Source organism: Urtica dioica, chromosome 1 (genome assembly GCF_054948205.1).
Source record: "Urtica dioica subsp. dioica isolate 48M chromosome 1, U.dioica_male_clone48M_v1_H2, whole genome shotgun sequence".
Classification (NCBI taxonomy): Eukaryota; Viridiplantae; Streptophyta; class Magnoliopsida; order Rosales; family Urticaceae; genus Urtica; species Urtica dioica.
Window position 1 is genome coordinate 1,006,449 of NC_142756.1, and position 11,036 is coordinate 1,017,484.

Here is an 11,036-nt window from a genome sequence, read left to right on the forward strand (position 1 = left end):
TAATTGATATGTCTTAATTTTATAAAAAATTTATCAATATAAACAGCATGAACATAAGTGTTTACGTTTTAGTCAATATTTTATAATTTTTTTCGTAAATAGCCAAAACCTTTTATAATATTCTGCGTTTTTTGTTATTTTGATAGCGTAAATAAATTTACGTAACTATTTACATAAAATTAACGAAACGTTGAATATTTTAAAATTTCTAACGTTTCATAAAATTAGATAGCCACTGAACCCTAATTTTATTTGTGAGAATTAAATACTAAATGTTTTTCCAGTAACCACATAAGTCTTTGACTATCATATTCTAAATAGAACGTACGTGCCCAAAAAAACAAGCAAATAAATACGATTATGAATATGATATACTATTTTACAATTTGAGTTTTGTAATGATAAATAATTAGATATTTGGACATTTAAAATTAACTGATTTGCAAATATGTATATTGTGTTTTCTTAAAGGAAAAATTGGTTTGAACCTCGAGGGGAAAATTAGTTTGTAAAATCTAAAGAGTGAAAAATGTGCATAAAAATCAATGATAAATAGCTTCTGCCTCAAGAAGGGACATGATAAATTCAAAAAACTCAAACACATACTAATGTTTAATTGAGACTGTACTTAGCTAGAGCATGGACTACAACATTAAAAATCCCAGATTAAGGTCTTGTTTGTTAGGAGAGATTATTGGAGGGATGAATTAAGATCGAGGGATTTGGAGGGATGAATTATGCATTTCTTTTGTTTGGTAGGAAGAGGAAAAGATGGAGGGATGAATTTGTATCCGTGAGACTCACAAAAAAACTTTCCCTTTCATTTTGGAAGGGTTGTAGAAATCCATAGCATTTTATTTATGAAAAATACATTTATAATATTTATTGATGCAATTTCATAGTATCTAATTATTTTATACACAATTTATTTTCTAAATTATTTTGGATGTGAAACAAAAATGAGTTAAAATTAAACATAATTTTAAAATTAATGTTATATACTTTTATTTATGTACCTTGATTATATATTTGATATGTAGACAATATAGTTATTTTACTCACATATTTTATAATATATAAATATATATATATTAAATTGTTCAAATTATTTTTGGATAAATTACACAATTTGGTCTCATATAATAAAAGAGTTATTAATGTCATTAGTATAATAAAAATAGTCATGTTTTTCTTTATTATTTATACCAAACAACAAGTGAATGAATTTTAATCTTTCTTCTTAACATACCAATCAAGTTTTGGGAAAGATACAATCCCTCCATTTCTTTTCCATCCATTTCCCTCCTCTTCAATCCCTCATTCCATGTTTCTCTCCTCTCTACCAAACAAAGCGTAAATGAAAAACCTTCATTATTTCAAAAGGGGTAGATATGATCATAATAATGTCGTGAGCGTTCAAATTGACCCACATATTTTCTTATAAGAAAAAAATGAGGAATTTGTATATATCACATTCAAAAAATGTTATAAATCCTTGCTATATATGATCCATTTATTGGTCCGAAGTTTTTTATTTTAATTTTATTTTTTAAAGCATTAAGGGCGTTGTTAAAATAACGTTATTATTTTACCGTTATTTTTATTTTAAGACTAAAACTATATAATTTTTTTAAGAGTTTATCTTTATCCATGGATTCAAATTCAAATGCCCACGATTTTTATCCATTTTCGGCAGCGACGGCGCTGCCGGAAGGCGTGCGCCCGATGAAGAAATTGTTTTTCATTTTTCGTCATTTTTCACCGATGTTCATCGATTTCATTTTCTGTCGTTTTTTAACGATTTTCGGCGTATGTCGTTTGTTATTTACTCTTATTTTTGTTGTCGTTTTTGAACTTGCTAATTTTCTCATCGTTTTTAACCGCTTTCAATCGTTTTTCATTTTCTGTCATTTTTAACTAAGGCTGTAAATGCCGGCGGTGCCGCCGCTATCGGTGGCTTAGCGGCCGACGAACACGTATTTTATCGTTTCGTCGTTATTTTTCGTTCTGAAATTGGAGAAACGGGCGCCGTTTCTTTCATAAAAGATCTGCGTTATTCTTCCTCCATAAAGAACAAATCTGCAAAAAAAATCGTGGAAAGTCGGAGAAAATCGAGAGAAACGTAGATGGTTATGGAGATTTTCGGAGGTGAATAAACGAAGAAGATGAAGAGGAGAGAGAGAGACTGTTTTGTATTGAGAAATTTCATTTTCTAGACCTAAAAACAATGAAAATATCAAGATTAGACCTATTAGTTTAATAATATCTGAAATTGGACTTTTGGACACTTTTCGGACAAAAATGCCCTTGAAATTCAAATAACCCATATTCCTCTCATTTTTAAATCATCTTCATCACAATTCTTGTCACCTTCGAATTGGTTGCGCTAGGATTAGAACTTTCGGTGGTCGATTTGGGTATATGTTTAGCATCGATTTTGAGGGTTTCGCATCGTTTTTGAAATAAAATCCATAGTTTTTTAGGGTTTCGGAAACTCGTCGGAACGTGTCGGAATCCATCGGAACTCGTCGGAACGTGTCGGAATCCATCTTTGGAGGTGAATTTTTTTTTTTTTTAAATCTGAGAATTTCCGATGAAGATCATCGGAATCCATCGGATTCGGTCGGATCCGACCGAATCCGATGGATTCCGATGGTCTTCATCGGAAATTTCCAGATTTAAAAAAAAATAAAAATAATTCACCTCCAAATCTCATTCAAATCAACCTTAAAAAAATAAAAAAAATTCACCTCCAATTCGGTCGAATTTGGTGTGGTGGGCGTTGAAACTCGTCGGATTTGGTGTGGTTGGGCGTTGGAATGGGGCTCACGTCGGATTTGGTGTTCTTTGGTGTGGAGAGAAAGTGAGAGTGAGAATGAAAGAGATGAAAATAGATGGAGAGATAGTTTATTTTGAATTAAGGGTATTTTCGTCCAAAATTGGTACAAAAGTCCAATTTTGGATATTTTTTAACTAGCGGGTCTAATTGAGATATTTTCATAACTTTTGGGTTTAGAAAATGAAATTTCTGTTGTATTTATGTTTGTTATTAATAAAGTCAACGAGCCCTTATAAAAAAAAAGATATAAACGCTTGATATGTGTGCAATGCATGTGAAATGTATTATCATTTTTTGGGAAATGTACTGTCATTTATTCTATTATTACGTTTATGTTGAAGTGTCTTTTAAATTTTTAATATTCCCAATTAATAAACAAACATATATATATATATATATATATATATATATATATATATATATATATATATATATGTGTGTGTGTGTGTGTAGTGCATGAACGTGGATAGAGAGAGAATGAGAGGTTTTGTTGATCAAACCTACTTGATATTTTGACACATGGATAATCATAAACAACTTTATTAATTTTTTTTTTTGAAAACGTGGTCGGTACCACGGACAAATATCATTACACACCTTCACATGTGGCGGAGGAAAACCGTGGTTACATCAACAAATTTGATCGTTAATAACCTCTCGCAACGCACATGGCGGGACAACCCCCAACCACCGCGAGCTCGAGTCAAAATTAAGAGCAAATCGGGCCATCTTATGAGCCGCAACATTACAAGAACGGGGAAGAAAAGATAACTCACAATTAGAGAAGTTTAACCGTCTAACCTTGATGTCTTCCAAAAGGGTGCCGAGTTCCGTAGGTGGGATGATCTTATTCCTCACGGCGTTGACCACTTCAAGACAATCGGAATGAACCACAATCCTATCCAAGCCAAGATCCTTGGCCAATCGGAGTCCTCCTAGTATGGCATAGGCCTCTGCAAGTGGCGGTGAGAACCCGGCATTCTTAACCAGGATCTCCGAAGCAAGAACCCAACCTCGGTAGTCCCGTAGAATGCACCCGGTACCAAACTTACCCCCTCGTGCGTCAATAGCCGCATCCACACACACGTCAATCACCCCGGTAGGTGGGGGCTGCCATGAAACGGCCGGAGAGGGGCTGCTCGCTGCCGCCGAAGATGGGCAAGCATTGGCCCGGCGATACTCCTCAAGGAAATTCCCCGCCCATTCCACGAGCTCCTCCGGTTTCCACTTGTCATGTCCGGCCGTGACATTATTCCTGTGATTCCAAATCTCCCACACCAAAACCAAGAAAAAATTCAAAGCGTTTACCTCAAATTTTTCCATTGCGGTGATGAAAAAGGAAGTGACGTCATCCCCCCGGAACGCATGTACCATCTCTTCAAAGCTCGTGAGGTTCCACACCTTTTGGGCCCACCGGCAACCCCAAATAGCGTGAGTGATAGATTCCGGCCCCCCGAAGCATAAGGGGCAGCGAGGATCACAAATAATTTTCTGACGATAAAGGATCGTTCTCGCCGGGATCCATCCCTTGCAAACTCTCCACGTAAATAATTTCACCTTAGGAGGGATCGGGAGCTTCCAAAGATGCTTCCACCATGACGTGGTGATACCGGGGTTAGAGGAGGAGGCACCAACATGCGGGGCCATGGCCAATCTATACCCACTCTTCACCGAATATTCTCCATTGTTGGAGTAGTGCCAAGTAAGAGTGTCACCCATCCCTTCTTCACTTGACGGAATAGCAAGGATCGCCTCCGCATCAACTCTATCGAACATATCTCGGACCAAGGCTTCATTCCAATCTCCGTTATGATGCTTAAGCTCCGCCACCCTCATTTCCTCGGGGATGAGAGGAGGGGTGAGTAGGGAGAAAGAATGTGATCGGGGGATCCACCGGTCGCCCAAGACAAACACACATTCCCCATCACCGATCTTCCACCTAGACCCTTTGTCAATGATCTCCCGGCCCCATACCAAGGCCCTCCAAAGAGAGGAGCTCGAAGAGTTGCACGTAGCGTCAATGAGGTCACCATCGGGGTAGTAGCTAGCTTTGAAGACCCGCTCCACGAGGCTGCCCGGGTTTCGGAGGAGGCGCCACACGTTCTTAGCCACAAGAGCTTGGTTAAATCGCTCCAAGTCTCGAAAGCCCAAGCCACCGTCCACCTTATGCTTCGTCAAGTCGCTCCATTTGCACCAATGGATCTTTCTTTCCTCCCCGTAGCTACCCCACCAAAATTTGGCAATAACCTTGTGGATGTTGTCGACGAGGGTTTTCGGAAGACAGATGCAACTCGCTACATAGTCGGGAATCGCTTGGAGGACCGCCTTGATGAGCGTTTCACGGCCGGCTTGTGAAAGCCAAATCCCCCGCCATGATTTGACTTTCTCCCAAACCCGGTCTTTAATAAAAGAGAAAAGCTCGCACTTCTTCCTTCCGGTGAAGGTCGGTAGCCCCAGGTAGCGTTTATGGCAAGGGGTGATGGAGACACCCAAGCTAGCCGCCACTAACGCCTTTGACTCCTCCGAAACCTCCCGGCCAAAGCACACATCGGATTTAGAGATGTTTATGACTTGACCCGACGCCTTCGAGTAGGTGGAGAGGCACCGGATCACTTCGTTGCTTTCATCCTCACATGCCCGTAGAAAAATAAGACTGTCGTCGGCAAAGAGCAAATGAGAGACGCGAAGATCATCTCGTCCAAACTTCACACCGGTGATGAAGCCCCTCCTTTCCTTTTCCATAAGAAGCCGAGAAAGGCCTTCCGAACAAAAAAGGAAAAAAGAAAGGGGAAAGGGGATCACCTTGGCGAAGACCTCTCTCCGGTTTGAGCAACCCCCTAGCCGTGCCGTTAATGTTGAAGGAGAAGCTCACCGAAGTCACACATCTCATAACTTTATCCACCCAAGCCCGATCGAAGCCCAACTTACACATGACCGCTTCGATAAACGCCCATTCCACCTGGTCGTAAGCTTTGGCCATGTCAAGTTTCAAGGCGGCGAAATTCCCGTTCCCGAACCGTCCTCTCTTCATAGTATGGATCCCTTCAAAACACACCATAACGTTGTCGAGGATTTGTCGGCCTCCCACGAAGGCGCCTTGGTTCTCCGAAATCACCGTATCCATATATCCCTTTAAACGAGAAACAAGACACTTTGAAACAACTTTATAAACAACATTACATAGGCTAATGGGCCGAAATTCATTCACCTTAGTGGGTTTGTTGACTTTCGGAATCAACGTGATGATGATGTCGTTGAAGTCCGCAACCGAGACACCGTCATTGAGGATTCCTAAGCACACCGTAGTCAAGCGCTCCTCCCCCACCACCTCCCAATGCTTTTGGAAAATAAACAACTTTATTAATTAATGTCAATATAAGTAATTAATGTCTAAAAAATTACGTTTGTATTGAAACATGAAACTTTTTTTTTTATTATATTAATATATAAAGAATTCAAAATCCAATTCCACTAAACCATATAGTAGAAAATAAAGGGATCTCAAATATAGCGATATAAAAGTAATATACTTTATTTTTAGTTCTTTTAGTTTAAATATAGGATTAGAAAACATGAAAAATAAATTAATATGTATATTGGGTAGACATATTTTGAGATATACATCTAAGTTTATAAATTGTAAAATATATGTATGCATATATATATATATATATATATATACATATAATATTCTGCAACATTATTTTCGTTCGGTTTTCCGTCGGCACGTCGATTTTCCATCGAAAACGGCATTTGAAAATGACATTTCATTTGTCTTTTTCCATATTTTTTCCATTTGGTTTTCCATCGACATGACGATTTTCCGTAAATCAATAAGCTCGAAACGGTAACGAAAGTTTTTAACTATTCTTCGTCGTATGTCGTTTGTCATTTTCCCTTGTTTTTGTTGTCGTTCTTTGGCTTGTTTCTTAGTTCAGTTGTTTTTCCTCGTTTTGACGATTTTTTGTCGTTTATGTCGTTCTTTGTCATTTTCCCTTGTTTTTGTTGTCGTTTTTGGATTTGTGTTGTTGTCGTTTTTTTGTCGTTTATGATTATTTTCGTTGTGTGTCGTTTCTCATCTATGTTTTGGTTTTGTAGTCGTTTTGACGATTTTTTGTCGTTTTTATCTACTCTTGTTTTGTTGTCTTGTTTTGTTGTCGGTTTTTCGGCATTTTTTGTTTTGGTGTCGTATTTAACCGATTCCAGATTTTCCCGTTTTCTGTCGGATGTCCTGTTATTTACTGCTGTATTTGCTGTCGGTTTTTGGCTTTATTCGGTTATAGCAACATTTAGCGGGGATTCGAACTCGAGACCAGCAATTAAAGACATATTGTGTGTAAGACCACCAAATGTATTACGTTTGTGTATGTATATGTGTATTTATATTTAATATATGATGCTACACTAATTTCTTACATGCTATCTGGGACCCAGTCAGAACATTTTTAATTTCTTTTTCATCCAAGTTTCAAACAAATTGATACAACTATATGTGATCTTTTACTAAAATAAAATAAAAAACTATATATGATCTTGCAATAGAGGCTTGTTGTTTCCATTTGAAGAAGACTCTGATACCACGTTAGCACTATTTCCTTCCCTTGCTTTACCATACAGTACAGCATAAAACCCGCCTAGGAGAATTATTGCTCCAACTACACTGTTGAAATATTAAGGACAAAAAAGCTAAATTAATTAACACATAATTCTAAAAACCTTTTCGACATTTTAATAGGGGAAGAAGACATATTCTTTATCTTCTCATTAATTTTTCCACTTGACGATAACAATTTTTATTTATTTATTCTCGTTCTCTTTATGTATTCTCTTTCTTTTCTCTTTTTTTATTATTCTTATTTTTCTGTATTTAAAATCAAAATGAACTTTCTATCTATTAAAATAAAATGGAAAAAATGCTTGAAACATACTCGTTTATATATAACTTTTAACCAATAGATTTAAATTATTGTCATTAGGTCAAGTCTTGTCGTTTATTAAGATGTATTTATTAATGAAATTATAGATTTATTTTGAAAATGTGCTTACAACAAGAGTAAAATTAATGGCAATTGTATGTGGTAGTAATTTTTTTTTAAGGGTCCATTAGGTAAATAGTCATATATACAGTTTGACATTGCTAAATAGCTAACGTTTCCAAAGTTTTAGGTAAATAACCACTTTCATATATTTACAGACGTAAATCTTAAGTAAATAGCCACTTCCATTTACTAGGCCACGCCACGTCATCGTTATGGCTATTTACCTAAAATTTACGAAACGTTGGCTACATAACAATTCCAAATGTTTTAGTGGTATACAGCTATATTTACAGTTTCACATTGCTAGATATCCAACGCTTCGCAAATTTTAGGTAAATAACCACGTCCATGTATTTACACATGTAAAATGACGTAAATATCATACCTTTTTATTTCAACAAAAGAGCAAATCAGGAATGTCACGTCATCTTTATAGTTATTTATTTAAGATGTATGAAACGTTGGCTATATAGCAATCCCAAACATTTTAGTTAGCTAACTACCTAATTTTTTTAAACTAATTGTACTAATTATGTGTCTAAAACTTTTATCACAAAATAGTGCACTTTTAAAACACTATACCCATAATTTTCTCTTAAAATTAAGTGCATGCCTTGGTGTGGCCGGCATTGTGATTAACACTTCCATAGAATGTTGTATTTTCCAAAACCTTTGTTTTTGTATACTCCTTACTAATTCAATTTATAGATATTTAAACCCTATTTATAAAAATATTTTTCAAACACCCCAATAATGAATATAAATTATAGTTACCTTCCAAGATGAATCGCCTCGCCGAGGAATACAAAGCACATGGCAGTAGAAAGTACCATCGACGGTGGCATGAAACTCGCGACAAAGATGGGTCCTTTCAAGTTCAGACATAAAAAATGTATAGTTCCTATGAACGCCGGTCCGAAAATTGCCTTGAAAAATAAAATGAGGATCAAAATCCAAGACCTCTAGATACGTATTACGTCAATTACTTCAATATTACTTAATATTTACCGAATATCCGACAACGATCATTGTTATATCCGGTTTCAGTAGCCAATGACTCAAGTCCTCTCTTTGAGCTAGAAAACCAACCGGCAAAGCGATACTAGTTACAATTAAGCACTTTGCGAATGTCACGGGCAGCTCGTTTGGGTACCTTTTCATAATCTCAGTCTACATTTAATAAAAAAATTCATTTGTTTCATAAAAGCGTTACCATTTACCAAATATTTGAGATTACAAAAAATAAAATGGTTACCTGAAGAATGAAAGTTAAGGCATTCAGAAACGTTGAAACGACAAGTAAAAACCCTCCCAAGACCCAATTGTTCGAGTTTGTCGGAGGAGTTAGTCGGAGAAATTGAGAAGACATTTGTGTAGATGGCGGCGATAGAATAATCGGACCTTTATACAAAACCATAACAATCGCGCCCGATACTAAAGCTACCGTTCCTATGATTTTTGCTTGCGTGCTCGAGTTTCGCAATTCCAACTTTTCCATTCTATTTATAATAATAATAATACAAAAAAGACACCCAACATAAACAATTAGTAGCACACATATAAAAGTTAGTATGGACCATGGATTTATTTAAAAATATATTTTTCATTCACTCAACAACAACAACAACAACAATAATAATAATAATAATAATAATAATAATAATAATAATAATAATAATAATAATAATAATAATGGAGCAAATGCTATTATATCTCGAAATGATCGATTGACACAATAACCAGGGCGTTTAAATTCCGTTCCATTCAACGCACAGTTCCGAGGAAAAAAAATTCAGAACTCCGGTAGGAACATATTATTATTTTTGTTCCACGATATTAGGTTTATAAATTTTTTTATTTATTATTTTTATCGGAAATTACCATAAGGTTAATTAAAGCCTTTCGGTCCTAAAAAAGATAGGAAGCTTAAGGACCGACATTTAACTATCGATGTCCAGGTTGTAAAGTGACCTATTATTTATAATACTTATCGTTTGAACGTGATTGGTAGATTCTTAATGAATTGATACTATCAGATCTAAAAAAAACCCAATGTACTTGAATGTATATGTGACAAGATGACAAAACTGTAACGAATATTTTTCACATGTTTCATTGGTATCCGTTTAAGAGGTAGAAAAAAAAAACAATTATGTTTTCTATATAATATAATATATATATATATATATATATATTCTCTGATTATATTACCCTATTTCAAACACAGATATGTCTCTAATATATTTTCAAAGTTTTTACCATTATTTTTCCATCTTCGTTTTATCTTTATTTTTCTAATGATTTTGAAATTTTTGCCTTCACATTTCTAATGATTTTGAAATTTTTGCCTTCACATTTCTAATGATTTGAAAGTTTTTAAATAAAAAATATTTTAGACGTGTTATCTGCTCAAAAATTTTGATTTTTTTTTTATTTTATTAAGTTTGATTTCTCAAGTTTTCCAAATAAACACACATGAAAAATAGAGGCTAATTAAAAATGAAAAACTTATAATAAATATTCTAAAAAAGAGAGAGTTTCGAGTAGAACCTGAAAACAAGAGCGAGAATGAAAGTAAAAGCGGGCACGAGGGTATTGATAAATGAGCTTAGAACTGGTGAACTATACTCTATGCCTCGATATCCACTTATCCTCGCTAAAAACCTATTTCAAGTTCAACAATAAATACGATGAATATAACGTATAAATCAATTCCAAAACTATTAAATCATGATATCTATATCATACGTACACAATCACCGCAAGAAAGGTAATTCTGGAGAGCACGGACGGCAATCTGAGCCATGGAACATCCCTTCTGCTCTCAATCAACATATAAACAAAAATAAGTAAATATAAATAAATGAGAGGAGAGATATTTATAAATATGAAAATCAGAGAGAGACCTGGAAAAGATGAGGGAGATAGGAAGTAAAAGAAGAGCTCCGAAAGCGAAAGAATAAGTTGTGAATACGAATTCGTTCAAGCCTTTCGACGAAGCTGCTTTGTATAACACACTCGAACCCACCGTTGTGAACTCGAGTACAGTCAGCGCTGTGAATGTCACGATATCTCCATTTCTATTACCTTCCATCTCTTTCTCTCACTAGATATTTCTATGTATCTATGATCTATCTATATTCTATAGTGTTGATCTT

The 11,036-nt window shown here is 35.4% G+C and overlaps 1 protein-coding gene across 4 annotated transcripts; it reads right to left on the minus strand.

The window, feature by feature from the left end:
• Nucleotides 1–6,989: 6,989 nt before the first annotated feature.
• Nucleotides 6,990–11,036, minus strand: LOC149406050 (WAT1-related protein At5g40240-like). Of its 4 annotated transcripts, none has more exons than XM_089610037.1 (7): nucleotides 10,785–11,036; nucleotides 10,631–10,696; nucleotides 10,429–10,542; nucleotides 9,134–9,377; nucleotides 8,887–9,048; nucleotides 8,653–8,746; nucleotides 6,990–7,494 (listed from the first exon to the last, which is right to left on the minus strand). In XM_089610037.1, exons 1-7 carry the CDS (start codon nucleotides 10,970–10,972, stop codon nucleotides 7,361–7,363), a joined length of 1,002 nt encoding a protein of 333 aa, XP_089466163.1. In that variant the 5' UTR covers nucleotides 10,973–11,036; the 3' UTR covers nucleotides 6,990–7,360. The 4 variants fall into 4 exon arrangements, with proteins under 4 accessions (XP_089466163.1, XP_089466305.1, XP_089466230.1 ...); XM_089610179.1 differs by having other exon boundaries at nucleotides 6,990–7,499; XM_089610104.1 differs by having other exon boundaries at nucleotides 8,653–8,804.

What these genes read in the sequence shown, in the direction of transcription:
- LOC149406050 (XM_089609969.1), bottom strand. Translation starts at nt 10,972, where the DNA reads ATGGAAGGTAATAGAAATGGAGATATCGTGACATTCACAGCGCTGACT. An exon ending in ACCTTTCTTGCGGTGATTGT is followed by an intron (nt 10,543 to 10,630) that starts GTACGTATGATA and finishes AACTTGAAATAG; the next exon opens with GTTTTTAGCGAGGATAAGTG. An exon ending in CCTTAACTTTCATTCTTCAG is followed by an intron (nt 9,049 to 9,133) that starts GTAACCATTTTA and finishes TATTAAATGTAG; the next exon opens with ACTGAGATTATGAAAAGGTA.